Source organism: Stegostoma tigrinum, chromosome 8 (genome assembly GCF_030684315.1).
Source record: "Stegostoma tigrinum isolate sSteTig4 chromosome 8, sSteTig4.hap1, whole genome shotgun sequence".
Lineage (NCBI taxonomy): Eukaryota > Metazoa > Chordata > Chondrichthyes > Orectolobiformes > Stegostomatidae > Stegostoma > Stegostoma tigrinum.
The window spans coordinates 42,464,290-42,481,700 of record NC_081361.1 but is presented as its reverse complement, the minus strand read 5'-3'; the positions used below and the strand labels follow the sequence as shown (position 1 = coordinate 42,481,700).

The following is a 17,411-nucleotide window of genomic DNA, read 5'->3' as shown; positions in this document are numbered from 1 at the left end:
ATCGACCATTCCCGGCTTCTTACCCCTTCGAAACATTCTAGTCCATTTTCCTCAACTAGACGTCCTGATATATCAACACATAAAACTTTATCTGCCACAATTATTCCCACTTTTTCTTAATTTATCAGTGTCTTTATCAGAATTAATTTATCAGAAATCTGTAGTGCCTTAGCTTCAACCTGACTCCACCCCACCCTTGACACACTTTGTTCTACCGATTGCGTTGACATTGTTCATAAATAACACAATTGCCTTTCAGCGTGATACTTTCATCATCTTGCACCATTATAAAAAAAAGTATCCGTCTGCTAAATTGCCTTTTATGAAGCCTCCCATTTTGCAATCTCTATTGTAAAACAAATTAGAATGTTTCTAATGATGTCTGCTAAATGTTTTACTTCAGTGGCTTAAACTGCCCCTTGAAGCAGTCATTTTAGTTTCTTATAAACGTACAGAACATTGCAATCACAGAATAGGAATAGGCAGTGCAGATAAATATGGACTGCAAGCATTGCTTTCCAGCAAGAATATACGTTTGAAGTAAAGATTAAATTAAGGCCATCTTCCATCTGGATGGCATTCAATCTAGGAATTGGTGCATTTCTTCATGCAATTTTTGCACTTTTTCATGCAAAGACTGGTTGCCATTTTGTCATTTTTAATAGTATTAGCTTCTACTCCACAGAAATCTACACTGGGCAGAATCTGATAGGGCCCTGAGTGAAGTGAACTATCGTGAGATGTGTGACAGATTTGGGTGACGTACAGTGAGGCCCGTCTTGACTTCTGGAGCAACCCATCTTTTATACTTTTTGCAATCAGCGTGACGAGGCTCTTGTTAGGCAGTGGTGAGTTGCCAGCTGACGGTCATTAATGCTCATTTGAGACCTCTTTAACGGCCCATTCTATCTCATGAATATTTGGCCTCCTATCTGACTAAGCACACCGACATAGCCCAAAATCAGGGAAACCTGACAAGGAAACCAGACTGGCTACCTGGCACATTCAGCTTGCTACTTGCTCCACATGATTTCCATGTTGGGAATCAGGCACCAAATTCGCTGGCAAACTCCATGGGCACCCCCGGTCCATAGGCATTGGCACTCATTACTTGCCAGTGGGCACCACGGTAGAACCTGTACGGGGCATTGTCAGCAGGGTTGGATGGAGATGGGGAGCTGGGGCAAGGAGAGTGTCCCTTGATGAATGGCAGTCAGTGTCTGATGGACAGAGTGGACATTGCAAAAGGGTGTTTCCAATGAAAGTCACCCCTTATTTTTGCTTCCAAGTCCCTTGCCTCCTCTCCCTGTAACTTGACACTCTCCTCACTCCCATGTTACTTCCCTGGGGTCTCCATTCACATGGGTCTTGAAGGCAGCTTTAAGAATCAGGCAATGGGAATGGTGGGCACTTATCCTTTCCAACCCCACCCCAGGCTTCGTCACTGATGCTGCTGACAGCAAGAGCAGCCATGCTGCACGCCTCTGGTCAGCCAGCATCGCATCAGCTAATGTTAAAAAAGGCTCTTGTGGAGCAGAAATGCCTGTACAGTGCATTTGGGGCCAGTGGATCCTCAGGTTGTACCCAGGGGTTTCTATACCCCTCTGTAAACATTGTGGAAATTAGGGAGATAGGTACAGATGGCTTTATAACAATTCATGGGGAACAATATCGTGGTCCTATACCTACCAAAGAGAGAAGGTTGTCACTGTAAATACAACTGCTGGAATGCTCAGCTGACATCCAATGTTATCAATGAACCGTCAATAGCATACAGAACACAAATGTGTTTGGCTCGTTCCTATGTTGGTGTTGTGTTGGAAGGAAATGTATTACTGTTCCATCAGTGTTGCTGGGTTAAACAGTTAGAACTTTATTTTACTAGCACTGAGCGTGAACCTAGACCTCATTATCTGCAACGCTGCAAGAATATGGCTCACCACCACCTTCTCAAGACCAATCAGCAATGGGCAACTAATCCTAGCTGAGACACCCATGAACGAATAAAAAATATTGAGATGAGTTTTCAAGGCAGGATTGGGAATCCAACCCCAGAACAAATCCTGTCTGCAGATATTGCATTTCAACTGTTGTTTGTGTGATGCTCCTTTTAAAAATAAATTCTTTAATTGAGCCGTGCCCATCCTTGGTGTAAAATTACTTACATCAAGCATCTCCAGGAGGGAGGGAGGAAGTGCCTAACAGGTGCCAACAGTAAAGGCAGGCAGCAGTCATTTTGGGGCCTGCTGCTATAATGTCAAAGAAAGCAGATAGTTTCTCAAAGGGTCAGCACCGTGGCGCCATGAAACAGATTGAGACCAGACAACTCTGATGTACTGTGTGTAGTCCCAAAAAGGCTACTCAAATGACTAATTAAACATAGAGTCATAGAGGTATACAGGACAGAAACAGACCCTTTCCATGTCAACCAGATATCCTATATAAATCTAGTACCATTTGCCAGCATTTGGCCCATATCCCTCCAAACTCCTCCTATTCATACACCCATCCAGATGCCTTTTAAATGTTGTAATTGTACCAGCCTCCACCACTTCCTCTGGCAGCTCATTCTGTACATGCACATCCCTCTGCACGAAAAAGTTGCCCCTCAGACCCCTTTTATGCCTTTCCTCTCTCACTTTAAATCTATGCCCTCTGGTTTTGGACTCCCCCCACCCTGAGGAAAAGACCTTACATATTTACCCTATCCATGCCCTTCATGATTTATAAATCTCTATCAGGCCACCTCTCAGCTTCCATCACTCGAGGGAAAATAGCCTGAGCCTATTCAGCCTCTCCCTGTAACTCAAACCCTCCAACCCTGGCAGCATCCTCATAAATTTTTTCTGAATCCTTTCGAGTTTCACAACATCCTTCCTATAGGAGGGGGAACCAGAATTACACGCAATACTCCAAAAGTGGCCAAAGCAATGTCTTGTACAGCCACAACATGACCTCCCTTCTCCTGTACTCAATTCACTGATCAACAAAGGCAAGCATACCAACCGCCTTCTTCACTATCTTATCTACCCGCGACTCCACTTTCAGGGAACTATGAATCTGCACTCTTTGTTAAAGAAGGTCTGTTTGCTCAGCAATACTTTCCAGGACCTTGCCATTAAATGTATAAGTACTGCCCTAACTTGCCTTTCCAAAATGCAATATCTCACATTTATCAAAATTAAACTCCATCTTCCACTCCTTGGCCCATTGGCCCATCTGGCCAAGATTCCATTGTACTCTGAGGTAACTTTCTCACTGTCTACTACACCACCAATTTCGTTGTCATCTGCAAACTTACTAACCATGCCTCCAATGTTCATATCTAAATCATTTGTATAAATGGTGAAAAACAATGGACCCAGCACCGATCCTTGAGGCACACTGCTGGTTACAGGCCTCCAGTCTGAAAAGCAATCCTCTACCACCACCCTCTGTCTTCTACCTTTGAGCTAATTCTATTTCCAAATAGGAGACAGCAAGAACTGCAGATGCTAGAGTCAGAATCAGTACAGTGTGGAGCTGGAGGAATACAGAAGGTCAGGCAGCATCAGAGGAGCAGGAAGGTCAATGTTTCGGTTTTACACCCTTCATCAGTCCTGACAAAGAGTATAAACCCGTAATGTCGACTTTCCTGCTCCTCTGATGCTGCCTGACCTGCTGTGTTCCTCTATATCCAAATAGCTGGTTCTCCATGTATTCCATATGATCTAACCTTGCTAACCAGTCTACCATGAGGAAACTTGATGAGCACCTTCCTGAAGTCCATATAGATCACATCCACTGGTCTGCCCTCATCAATTCTCTTCAATACTTCTTCAGAAAACTCAGTCAAGTTAGTGAAACACAATTTTCCACATACAAAGCCATGTTGACTACCCCTAATCAGTCCTTGCCTTTCCAAATACAGAAAAATCCCCATCCCTCAGGATTCCCTTCAACAACTTGCCCACCAGTAGCACCAGGCTCACCAGTCTATATTTCCCTGACTTTTCCTTACCACCTTTCTTAAATAGTGGCACCACATTAGCCAACATCCAATCTTCTGGCACCTCACCTGTGGCTATCGATGATACAAATATCTCAGCAAGGGGCCCAGCAAACACTTCCTTCGCTTACCACAGAGTTCTAGGGTACACCTGATCAGGTCCTGGGATTGATCCACCTTTATGCATTTTAAGAAATCCAGCACCTCCTTCTCTGTAATATGGGCATTTTTCAAGATGTCACTCGTGTTTTCCCCACGTTCTATATTTTCCATATCCTTCTTCACAGTAAACACTGATGCAAAATGCTCATTTAGCACCTCACCCATCTCCTGTGGTTCCACATATATGTGTGGTCTTGCTGATCTTTAAGAGGGCCTATTTGCTCCGAGTTACCCTTTTGTCCTTAATGTATTTGTAGAATCCCTTTGGATTCTCCCCAATCCTATTTGTCAAAGCTATCTCAGGTCGAAATGGGAAGCCTTCAAAATGTGATAATAAGAGTCCAGGGACAATATGTTCCTGTTAGGGTGAAGGGCAAGGCTGGTAGGTGTAGGGAATGCTGGATGATTGGAGAGATTGATGTTTTGGTCAGGAGACAGAGGGAAACGCCTGTCAGGTATAGACAGCAGGGATCGAGTAAATCCCACGAAGAGTACAAAGGCTGTACGCGTATCCTTAAGAGAGAAATCAGGAGGGTTTTAAAATAAATTCTATTGCTCCACAGTGAACCCAACAGCTATGTGCTAACATACCTGATACAATTGCATTCACCAAATTCTCACTTGAAAATCTGACCTCACCAACTGTTCCTCAATCCCTCTCCATTGCCAACATGTGGAAAGTTAGAGAATGTCCCAGAGGTTTTGAGATCCTTTAGGGCCATGATTTTAAATTGCATCCACGTTGGGTCCAGACTCAGCTATGATTTGAAAGCCCAGCTTCATAGGCACAAAGGAACTATTTGACCTGTGACCTATTTGAACAAGCTATCTATCCGTTTACTGCCTGCTCTTTCCTCATATTCCTGCAATTTCTTTGCTTTTCATATGCAGATTCAATTCTTTTCTTAAATTTTACCATTGAAATTTTGTCCATTACCCTCTGAAGGTAGTGTATCTTAATGGTACCTATGCCCTGGCAACTGTTCCTCTTTAATACAAATTCTTTTACGTCAATATGTCCTCCCTGTCCTAGCACTTACCTGGCACAGAATATAAATCAATAAAATCTCACTGGTTTCTGTTGCAACTTTGTTCCTGTGACCTTAACCCTTTGCTTGTATTTCTCAATTATTCACAAGCCTATTGGATCAAGCCCTTCTTTTGTCACTTGAAATTTCATCACCCACCCTCCGCCACCTCCCCTCCTACTTTCCATTGACTGAGAGTTTGTAAAAGCAGAGCAGAAAGCAACTGGGAGGTGGAGCATTAATCCATTCACTCCTGCCCTCCCCTCCCCAAGATGCAGCCTCACTGTTTTGATGGACACTCACAGTCAGTGGCAGTCTGCTGCAGATGTAACAGAGGCACACAAGAGATTGTCCAATCCTGTGCCAGATGTTCTCCAATGATTTACGCGTTGCTCTAGTTGCTGTCCACCAGTCGGTGTTAACTGGACACCAAGTTTGCAGACCCTCCCCCATCGCAATCCCTATAAAAACTCACCAGCTCCCTGTTGCACAGTAATTGTGCTGAGAAGTGATCAAAAAAAAATGCTATCTGTTCTTACTGGAAAGATGTGTTCAACCTCCCTTAAACCCTGTAATCTCGAGACATGCACAAAGGAGTAAGTGTGTACATATCTATGATGCTTTACGTATCCATTGTAGTACATTGAGAGCTGAATGCTGTGATAACAAATGTAAGATTAGTACTTAGTAATATGGACTTATGTGCATGGGGGTTGGGAGTCTAGAGTTCTGTCTCCCTGACACGACTGAGTTTGTTCTTTTGTTTAAACAAAGTAGAAGGTTGAGTTAAAATTATTTTCAAATTCATGTTCAATTAGAAGACATCAGCTTTTTTATTGCATTGAAAGGAGCCTTTTAGATTGTTGATGTTACATTTCACTCCTATTGTGCTTCTTTCAGGGAGATTTTGGAATACTTTGAGAACACCTATGATTTGGATGAAACCCTTTTCAGTGCACTCAAAGGTAAGGAGGCTTTCGGTAGTGAGCTTTGCTGCAGCTACTAAACACTTTTTGGAATGCTGCCAATTACAAAGAAATTGAGATCCAAAACACTACTTTTGATCATTGATGCCAAATTTTTTCACTTTGTTTTTCTTTATTCTGCCAGGGCACTGTTGCACAAGCTGCCCACTGGTACCTCATTGCATTGTGAGCAGTGAATACAGTTGTATAGATTTAAATGCATGCTGCACTGGGGAGGCTAAATAAACACCGGGTGACCATTTTGAGGAACACCTCCACTAGGTCCCTGATCAAACGTCTGGTTGCTTGCCATTTTAGTGCACCACCTTGTGCTGATACTCGCATGTTCTCTGTCATAGGTTTGCTGCACTGTTCCAGTGACGCCCAACACAAGCTGGAGAACACAGCACCTCATTTTCCATTTAGGAACTTCATAGTCTTGTGGACCCAACATTAGTTCGACAACTTCAGAACATGATCTTGATTTTCTTCCTCCCACCATTGCCCTGCCTCCACTCTCCTGATAGCACCAACCCCACCACCAACCTCCAGTTTCTTGGTTTTACTTTCAGCAGAGCTGCCATACTTTTGCAAGAACGCCTTCTATTAATGCCCACGCTTGGACCTGTCTCACCTCTCTGCACTTTGGGAATGGAGTGTTTGTGGGGAAAAAAATCCAAGTGCACTGATATCTACATTAAGATGGTTTCTATTGACTTAGCACAAGCATTTTTGCATATATATGCGTGAAGTTACCATTTGATTTGAATAGTCAGTTCAAGTTCTTTGGTATCATAACAAACTCACCCAGTCCATTTTTACTGTCCTCTCTAAGTGGTTCCAGCTGGCTATGTGGTGGGACAGGGGTGGGAAAAACTGACGTTCCTCTTTCAGTACTTTACTATATCTGTGACAAGGCAGCCTCATTTGAACTTCATTGACTGAACTATCGTTAAGCTGTGTATCATTTTACATCTCACTCAGCTCTAACCCAGCATTTGTTGAGCGTTAATAGGAACGCCTTTGTGTTTGTTTGGGGCTGTAATCACTTTCCAGTAAATGGAATGATACTTGAAATGTTGCCTATTCGTGGTAAAGGTCGAGGAACACCAATGAATTGATATTCATCTCTTTGCTTTGTTTTACCCATTAGATGAATCCAGTTTCTACTTGTGCCCAGACCGACTGCGGTTGCCCCTTATATTTTACTATTGCCATCCTCCAGTGCTCTACATCAATAAATTGTTGCTCACTGGTCTCATAAAGGTAAAACAACAAAAGTTTGTGTTGCAGGAATAAATAAATTAACTCTTAATTAAGCAATAGATTCTGTTTATCTTGAACAAACATGTTTTAAAGCAAAAGGTCAAGGAAATAAACAGTGTCAAAATCTTTGATTTGTTTCATGTATAACATTGCGTTTAACGAAACGATGGACAATGTTTTGTACAAGTAATGGAAATTTTGCAATATTTTACTTGCACATATAGCAATGTTAATATAAGTGCATTTTTAATCTATTTTCCTAGCCTATTTTCCTGAAGGTGATGATTCTTGCTGAGGTATGATTACACCAAGTACAGTCTCCCCCGCCCCCCACCACCCCAATAAAACTAGTTTGAGTGATCACTCTGCCCATCCAGAGAGTGTGAGCTCATTTGATAGTTGGGTATGGAGGAGAGGCACTGAAGTCACGTCCAATGCTACCCTTTACTGAGGCCCATTTTCCAGTTGGAGTCCTTGAATCCACAGAAGAGGAATCCAGTTAATGTAAGAATGTAGCACCAAACTTGGGATTGTTTCAGGGGAGCTATGATTTACATTTCACATGAGTGCTGTGAAGCTAACACCAACGCAAGAAAAGAAAACGATTTGCATTTATGCAGCACCCTTCATAACCTCAATATGATCCGAAATGGTTTACAATCAGTGAAGTACTTTATGAAGTGTTGCCTCTGTTATAATATAGGGAACAAGACAGCAACAGCAAGTTCCCTCAAACAGTAATGTGATCAGGACCAGATCATCAGGTTTTATCGATAATAATGGCTGAGGATAATGGGGAGATCTCTTGATCTCTTCAAAATAGTCGTTTATGTCTGACTGAGATGGCAGATAGGTTGTTGGTTTTAAGATCTCACCTCTGACGATAGTAACTGCACAGGAGTGTCAATCGACGTTACAGGCTGAATCTTCTTGTTTTGGTGAAGTGCAAGCCTCCTTGAGTTTTTCTTTTGGAGGGATTCTCGCCATGAGGTTCAGCACGTTTTCTCATGGTAGCTTACCAAATCCGCTGCACTGATTCACAGTGCCAGCTCTAGCAGCCCTCACATCCAATTTCTACCACATACCTTCTCGGAAGTGCACAACACTCAGTGGATATCTGCCCTAAGACTAATGTCCCTTGTGTCAATGCCAGCGTTAAGCTACTCACCAGTGGGGTTGCTGGCAATTGGCAGGGCAGGTCCAATACCTTGGTAAGAGACTACAGGCTTGGAGGGTGATGTCTGCTGCACAGTGATTGTTCCACAGGCATGTGAGGGCAAAATAACCCAGATCACTGACACTTGGAAAACTAGCAGAGATACCTACTCAGCTGCCTGGGTCTTACGGTCCTGGTGCTGAGGGAGTTTGTTCACATGTACAGATTGGATCAGGAGTAGCAGGTGGGCATATGGGACTCACTGGCTCTTGTTGTTCCAAAGCTGCAGCTTTAGGGCATACAGACCTGTAGCCCATTGCCCCAGACATTGGTCCTCATGATCGAAGGCATGTGAAGTGTTGGGTGGCAGGAAGGATGATACAGGGAAGTTTGAGCCCATTCAAGGTGCTTATCATCACACAGAGAGATGGCAGTGCCAGGACGCACCCTGATGGGAGGAAGAGGGGCCGCATGCAAATCCCTCTGCACTTTCCACACAGAAATGGCCAGGCCCTCCAACTCCACACGGTGTGCCCCTCCCTGACCAAGGAGGGATCCTCAGGGATCACCCCACCAAAACTCCAGGGTCAGCAAGCTCCAGCACAGAGCAGGCTCCCTCCATCCCTGAGGGCATATCCCAAGGGCATTAGGCAGTGGAAAGCAGGGAGAGGTTATGACTGACAATATTTGCAGATAGGTTTTTTGAAAGTTGGTTTTTAACTGTTCATGTCTCAGTATATGGCCCAGGTGCTTCAGTGAGCCCTGTGGGATCACTCGTTGGAGACTAACAAAACACCATGGTTGGGAGAGGGACCACTGCAGCAGCAAACCCATCTTGACGGTGCAGAGGGAGCAGTGCGGGCCCAGGACACTGGGTCATTCTGATATTTGACCCCTATGGGCTTCACCCGGGACAACTGCCTTAAGGCTTTGAGTGGTGCTGACTGCTTGCTGCAGATGCTGTGTGTTTGGCATGAATGCTGCTGCCCCTTGGTACAAGGGTGACACTAGCATGGCACACTGACACACGGCAAGATGTGCGTGACCTTGGCTAAGAGCTTTGGCACAGCATGGCCAGCTGCCTGAATGTGTCACTGCTCCAATCGCCAGTGTGAGGCATGCATAACAAGGCAAGGCCAGCTAAGACAGCAATTGTTTAGCATCAGCAGACAGCCTGGCGCAAGCCCTCTCCCTTGTGCGGTTGCTGTACCTGATACAAATGAGCACTGTGGGTTGGCGGTGTGCTCTGTAGGCAGTTCTGGGCTTCCAGGGCACACTGCAATTGCATTGAAGAAGTACCAGGTTGGTGGCAATGGCTCACTGAAAGCCAAATGTTAATATAAAGTGTACAGTGTACCTGGAGCTGGTTCCCATGGATCATACTCCTGGACTGTAGTTTGTGGGCAGCATAGAGACAATGGTGAGCAGAAGCTGCCAGGTACCCACTCTGAGCTCCAGGATGGGTTCTCCTGATGAGTAATTAATTAGAATTAATTAATTAGTAATTAAGACCAGAACCAGAATATTAATGAGGTGAGATGGGCCATCAACAAGGCATGTAGCAAGCCTAAATCTTCATCATTTGGCAATTCACTGCTGCCCAATGAGATTCTCATTGTGACACTTGGGGGAAGTGTAAATAGTAGAGTGAGATGATCTTGATCTCGCCACATTTCTCATCCAATTCTGTCACGAATCTCACCATGGCATGTGTTCCTAAGGCCCCATAACATTCTACCTTCTAATCTCAAATCTCTAGACAGTGGCTTGAGCACACAAACTTCCAGTTAAGGGTTTCATTACCATTGATCTTTTCACGAACATTATTGCACAGTACCCCTAGATCTGGTGTTTCAATAATAAGCATAAAGAATGAAGTTATAAACTGGAGACATGCGGTTGCAGACCACTTCTGCCTGAACTTCTCTCAGCTAGTAGTTAATTAAACACATTTGGTGATGGGGTTGTCGTAATTATGGTTTCAAAAGCCAATGCTTGTGCAGGAATTCTGCTGCCAGCAAATACTGGTTCATGTGTTTGATCATCAAACTGTACAGAGCAGTGCCACCACTTCGGCCTAGCCATTTTCATTTCCGTCACCAGCCATCTTTGTCACCTTCCAGTACTGGTTGAAAAATGTAAAGGCACTTGGAGATAAATTGTAGACAGTTCGATGGACCTGGACTGAGCCTCTCTCAGACTGACGCAGATCCTGGCAGCAGCAGACATGAGAGATTTTCTGTCACTAACTGTGGTTGAACCCAAGTGTGAAAAAGGTTATGGCCAAAGACAGAGAGATTGTCCTGGATCCTGCAGGTGTCTTGGAATTGATGAGAATTGTAATGTGGCAGAGATCAAGACTGGACTGTACATCTGTCAAGGGAGTCGTACCACTTTGAATCTCCAGTGTGCTGAAATGATCAGGACAACAGGCCCAAAGTTTTCTCTCAAAACTTACAGGGAATGTTTAAACATTAAATAGTATTCCTTTAAACTGATCAAAGCAATCTACTAAAGTGTTCACGTTTAATAATGTGCAGAGGAGGAACACCTATGATGTGCAGATGGCAGAACCTGGCTACAAACTCCAGTTAAAAATGTTGATTTATGTCTTGCTAAGTTCATTCTTTGGTTGTCCGTAAATCTTAATCAAATTTACCATCATTGCAGCAAGATCTGCCCTGCTGACTGGCAACAATTGTAGTTTCTACCTGAAATACCTGTGCTCTGGGTGGCCATGCAGAGGAAATATAGCATGGAGTGCCAAGGCAGGAAGATGGAATTTCAGTGCCTAGTTGGCGCTGATTTAATTTGTGTGCATTGCTGTGCAGTAGTTCAAACACAATGACCGGCTTCAGCACCCTCAATCTGTATGCTGGACATGATGGAAAAATGCAGTCAGAGTTCCTGCACCTGATTAGTGTCCAAATACCAAATCCACTATGATGCCTTCCATGCTTCACTGTGGTTGATGGGCTGAATGTCCCCCTTCTGTAATGTAAGGGCTTTGATTTTCAGACTTGCCAAGAAAGAATGACATTTCTAGACAGTCGCACCTCAGGAAGAGTAAGCACCTTCAAGATGGGTAGTGAAAAAATAGGTCTTGAAAATAAACCTGACCAGTTGAAAGCAACTTATTTCACAAGCTGTTGCTTTGTATCCCACAGGAACAAGTGGATCCCAGTTTTGAAGCTCTGTTTGAGACGGGAGTGGATGAGATGTCCTGGGATGACACGGTGTGTGGAACATTTTTATCTACAGGGAGATGTGGACTTTCTGAAATTTTCTATTGAAATAATCTCAAATACATAGACTGGGTAACCAATACAAGTTTGCTCCTTCAGTGAGCACAGTGAAGATGGAGGTTTAGGCCATCTGTGGTTTCTTGTGTCACATTAATGTCACATTTGGGGCGGCACGGTGGCTCAGTGGTTAGCACAGCAGCCTCACAGCACCAGGGACACAGGTACAATTCCAGCCTCGGATGACAGTCTGTGTGGAGTTTGCACATTCTCCACGTGTCTGCATGGGTTTTCTCTGAGTGCTCCAGTTTCCTCCCACAGTCCAAAGTTGCGCAGGCTGGGTGGATCAGCCATGCTAAATTGCCCCTAGTGTTCAGGAGTGTGTGGGTTATAGGGGGATGGGTCTGTGTGGGATGCTCCAAGGGGAAGTGTGGACTTGTTGGGCCAAAGGGCCTGTTCCCACACTGTAGGGAATCTAATCAATTAATTTTTTCTATAGTTTCCTCCTTTTTAACTTACTGTTTGGTTCTAAAAGCATTACCTTTCTAACCATAGAAAGGCCACAGCACAAAAAAAATCACACCCCATCATGTCTCATATTGATTCCAATAATTTGCCTACCATTGAGTTTAGACTGACTAATAATTATCTGGCATATAAATCACACCCTTTTAAAAAATGGCGTAATGTTTGCAGACTTCCGATTCTCTGGTACCTTGCCTGTTCCTAGAGAGGATTAAATAATGATTCTCAGAGCATCTGTTAATTCCTAAAGCCTAGGATACCATTTAACTAGTCATTTAACTACCCTGTACTTTCCTTCTTATTATACTTATTTCGCTGATATTTCATGTTCCTTCTCTTTAACTGGAATATATGAATCATCTGTCTCCTTTGTGCAGACAGAGACAAACACTCATTTAGAATCCTGCTCACATCTTCTGCATCCATGTACAAGTTACCATCTCCATCTTTGGTGAGCTCAGTCCTTCCCTTGGTCATCCTCTTGTTCTTAAATTACTTATAAAACACCTTTTCGTTTTCATTAACTTTATGGCCCAATATCTTTTGATGTCCTCTCTTTGGTTTCCATTTACACTTCATCCTGCTCCTTTTATACTTCTGTAAGCTTCCTAAAGTGATACATGTTGAAATTGTCATAAGGTCTATTTTTCTGCTTTGTATGCTTCTTGATAAGCCGGGGACTTGGGACTTGGCCATACCACTCTTTCTCTTTGTGGGGACATGTCCAGCCACTTTTGAAAGCCTCCCATTGATTTGCCAGAGTGTGATGCCATGGTCATTGACAGAACCAGAATTAGAACGAGAAGTAGCCAGAACAAGAACTGGACCAAGTGCCCATTTTTCATGTATTTGTCTGGATTGTTGGCATTGCTGGCTATTTAGTAATGCAATGGACCACAACAAATACAATTCTCTTCCTCTTCCTGAATCCACAGATATGCAGAACTGCGTTTGGAATAAAATGTAGAAACTAATTCTTTTGCCTGATTATTGTCTCCTATGTTTTGACCAGCAGTCACCAAAGAGTTCATCCAATGAATAACCTGATGTTGGACACATTGGCAGTCATTGAATATATGATTGTTAACACAGCTTCATTCTTTTATTTCAAAAGCTGGATGGTCAAATATGTCAAAATTTCACCGCCGAGCATTCTAACTAGTCTAGTAAATTTTGACCTTGAACGTATTAACAAAATTGATGGCAGGCTGACTGAATGTTTTATGCACATTGCAATATCATACAGTGTGTCACCACTTCAAGGCATGTCATGGTCAGCGAGGCATGGTGACATCAAAATGTGTCAATTATCAGCCCTGGAAAGAAATCTGATAGGCTGTGAAAAGCTACATAGATTAGCAAACAACATTAACTCGAGCAAGGTTCCTTAGTTTCCAGAATAAGTGAATTAGTTACAGTGAAATCACAACTAGCCAAACTTCGATGACAGGAAATTCCTGTTATAGAATCATAGAGATGTACAGCATGGAAACAGACCCAATGGTCCAACTCGTCCGTGCCGACCAGATATCGTAAATTAATCTAGCCATATTTGCCAGCATTTGGCCCATATCCCTCTAAAACCTTTCTATTCATGTACCCATCCAAGTGCCTTCTAAATGTTGCAGCCTCCTCCACTTCCTCTGGCAGTTCACTCCACATATGTACCATGCTCTGCATGAAAAAGTTGTCCCTTAGGTCCTTTTTAAATCTTTCCCCTCTCACCTTAAACTTATGCCCTTTAGTTTTGGACTCCTATACCCTGGAGAAAAGACCTTTTCTATTCACCGTATCCAGGCCTTTTGTGATTTTATAGATCTCTATATGGTCACCCCTCAGCTTCTGACGCTCCAGGAAATATAGCCCCAACCTGTTCAGCCTCTCTCCATAGCTCAAACTCCCCAACCCGGGCAACATCCTTGTACATCTTTTCTGAACCCTTTCAAGCTTAACAACATCTTTCCTATAGCAGAGAGGCCAGTATTGAATGCTGTATTCCAGAAGTGGCCTAGCTAATATCCTTGTATTGTCAAAACCTGAGGTTGTCAATCACTCCTGCTGGGGTAGGAGCAGGGAGTAGGAGTAGGCATAGCGAATCTAATGGAATCATGCGCCTGGTAAATCAAAATCCTGCATTGGTTACACCAGAACAGCCAAGCTTCTCACCCGATCATGGTTACCCATTAAAACTAGAGTGTGCACTCAGCAAGCCACCATTAAACATTGAAATCTCCCTGTGGAAGGAAATGCAAAGCCTGCAATTATGGCCAAATCTGTGAAAAAGTTGGAAGTGATGTTGATTGATGAGTAGGTGATGAGTACTGAAACAGTAAGTGGAAGACCATGGTGTAAATCAAACATTGCACCTAATTGGGGATTTCATCATCGGTTTTCCTACCATTATGAAACAAGGCAATCATCTTGGAGCAGTTCAATATGAGGCATTCTCCTCAGGGCAAAAAAAGTGGATGAGAAAAGCTGTCTTTCCCGAAAATGAAAAAGCTATGCTGCTGTGATTGAAGACAGCTCAGATAGAGAACATTCCAGTCTCTGGTCGAACCCTGCAGGAAAGGAGAGGCACTGTGACAAGGAAGCTGAGACAAGTGCAGTGACAGATGGCTGGACTCATTCAGAGCCAGGCAGGGCACCATCAAGTGTGTGGGAAGTGGTTCGGCTGCAAGGATTTTGCCAGCTAAGACAAATGAACGGTTCCAAAATGATCTCATCCATGTCGTAAAGTAGGATGCATGAGGAGGTATTTTTAACGTGTATGAAACCGGACTCTTTCACCATTTTTTGCCATCTGTGTTTAAAGCTGAAAGATGTAATGGTGGTAAGCAAAGCAAAGAAAGCATCACTGCTATGGTCTGTGCCAGTATGAGTGACACCAGAAAAGATGGCACATCTTGAGAGAGAAAAACCCAGGAGTTCTCATTGCCTCATCAAAGTCAAAGCACCACCCCTGCAGCATTAGGCAAGAAAAACCCACCTAGAGCACTTCCAGAAACCTTTGAGAAATGGATGAAGAAATTGGGAATGGGACATCCCCAGCTATCACAAAGCACTGCCTAACATGAATATGGAAACAGTTCACTTGAGATTTGACTCTTTAAGATTTTACTGCAGTATGCTGAACTTAAGCTCAAATTAGTGTGGATGATATTATGGTTGGCAATTAATAACAGGGTTAAACTGTAACCATCACAATAATGTATTATTTGCACTGGTCCCCCCACCCCCCCCCTCACTCATTGCGGATGCACTTGCTTTACCTTTCCATCTGAGCAGTGAGAGAAAGCAGGTTGTAGGTGTGAGCTTCTGTTCTGACATTTCAGGAAATGTTATATCAAGCCTCCAATTCACTGCTGCATAACAAAGCATCCTTGCCATTTATTTCAAAACTCTGATGTTTTGTTTCTGAAATTATTCTGTGATTTTCTGTATCACACGCCCGGATGAGGTTACAGACTCACACCACATAGTTCAAGAGACGAGTCCATTCTTGATGTGTCTCTGGCTTTTATCCCATGTGTTCCCTGTCAGCCCTGGCTACCTGTTTCATGTGGATTGAGGATTGGGTCAGCACAACCAAGCTGGATTGCTATAATATGCAAATTTTCAGCTAGGCTTACTACTTAGCAATCTGAAGTAGCAACCACAGCTGATTATGGCCCTCATTTAAGTTTTAAGGGCAGTGAAACTAAGACCAGATCTGCTCCACTTCCACATGGTCACAATCTTTATGGGCTCTTTACAGAGTATGGAGCATTTATTGAATGATCTGTGAATGCGTTTATGAGTCTCCTCCAGTATTATCGAGAAAGCTGTATTTGTAGCTGAGGTCACCTGTAAATGGAAGCTGCATTTGTAAGAACCTTCTTTTTTAACGCTTAATGGGCCTCCATTTTGTCACATGCTGTGTCCATTTCACCAGGAGAATTATCGAATGGGCGGAAGTTTTAACTGGCCCAGTTTCTTGGAGTGCATTGAGTACCGAAGGAAGGTACGGGCCATTGTTCGCAAAGTCATCCAGGAAACTCCACTGGAACTTCCAATAACGGTAGACAGTCCTTGGGTAAGTGGCTGAAAGCTTTTCAGTATCACAGGCTAATGGTAAAGTGAGAAGGGCACTCTACAAACACAAAATGCATGCTGGGGGTAATATGAAAAGAGGAAATGCTAGGACATCCCTCAGAGATTTGGGGTCAATGAAAACACAAAATAATATTCCTAAAGCCAAGTTGGGATAAAATCTAGGATATTCCTCTCTGATTTCTTAAGGCGGAATAGCAAGTTCCATGTGATCTGTTGGATGTCACATGGCAACGTTGCATGTGGTTGTGCTACACAGGAGAGGAGGTGCTTTGTGAGAGAGTTTAAGGCATGCTTTACTATTGTATCTAACCTGTACTGTCTGTAACCTGGGAGCATTCAGTCGGTAAGTGTACAAGGTGCCTTCCGCTCCATCTACTCTACACAATGTCAGCCTTGGATGCTTGATAGCTTGGTGAAGAGGCAGATTTGCTTTGCATTTGGCTGCTCTATTTCTGACCTGGCAGTGTTTAGTTGTGGCACCTGAACTGGCAACCCATTGCATTCCCTAAAACCAGCACACTCGGATAAGTGCACCCAAATGTGAACAACAAAACTAATAGAAGCTGCTAGGTCGAAATTCAAGGAATAAATAATCTGCCTGTTATTTTTAAACAAGCCTCGTTTATAGTCGAGAAAAATAATTGGAGCTACAGCAGGTATTGGCTATTATCCACATTCCTTTTATAAGTATCTTCCTGTGCTTAGTGTGAGATCTTTTGTCCTGTGCTTTTGGTTTTCTCCATTGTACAATAATTCCCTATTTATGATGCTTTCTAATAATTTGTTTCAGTTTTAGAGTTTTTGTACAAAGGAACTTTCCTTATATAACAGTGTCAGCCCCGATAGTGAATTTTTGGTTTAAGCCTTCAGAAACTGGACAGACTGCTCTTGGTATTATATATCTATGGGCAGAATCTTCCAGTGCCAGATACAGGAGCCCAGTGGAAACTTAAAGAGGCAGGATGATGACAGAACAAAACCCTA

At 43.3% G+C, this 17,411-nt stretch overlaps 1 protein-coding gene across 7 annotated transcripts in view; it reads left to right on the top strand.

Annotated features, from left to right (window-relative positions):
* The first annotated feature begins 5,563 nt into the window (after positions 1-5,563).
* LOC125456049 (uncharacterized) overlaps positions 5,564-17,411 on the top strand; it is a 67,537-nt gene continuing 55,689 nt past the window's right edge. For 3 of the 7 annotated variants that reach the window (XR_007248378.2, XR_007248377.2, XM_048538703.2), the window contains exons 1-5: positions 5,591-5,774; positions 6,079-6,143; positions 7,297-7,409; positions 11,733-11,801; positions 16,267-16,407. Coding sequence is in view for 3 of the 7 variants with exons in the window: in XM_048538703.2 (XP_048394660.1) it covers positions 5,701-5,774; positions 6,079-6,143; positions 7,297-7,409; positions 11,733-11,801; positions 16,267-16,407 (462 nt within the window). In the remaining 4 variants the exon portion in view is untranslated. Of the gene's footprint in view, positions 5,775-6,078; positions 6,144-7,296; positions 7,410-11,732; positions 11,802-16,266; positions 16,408-17,411 lie in introns of all 7 variants that reach the window. The other 4 variants (XR_007248380.2, XR_007248379.2, XM_048538704.2 and 1 more) reach the window with 3 other exon arrangements.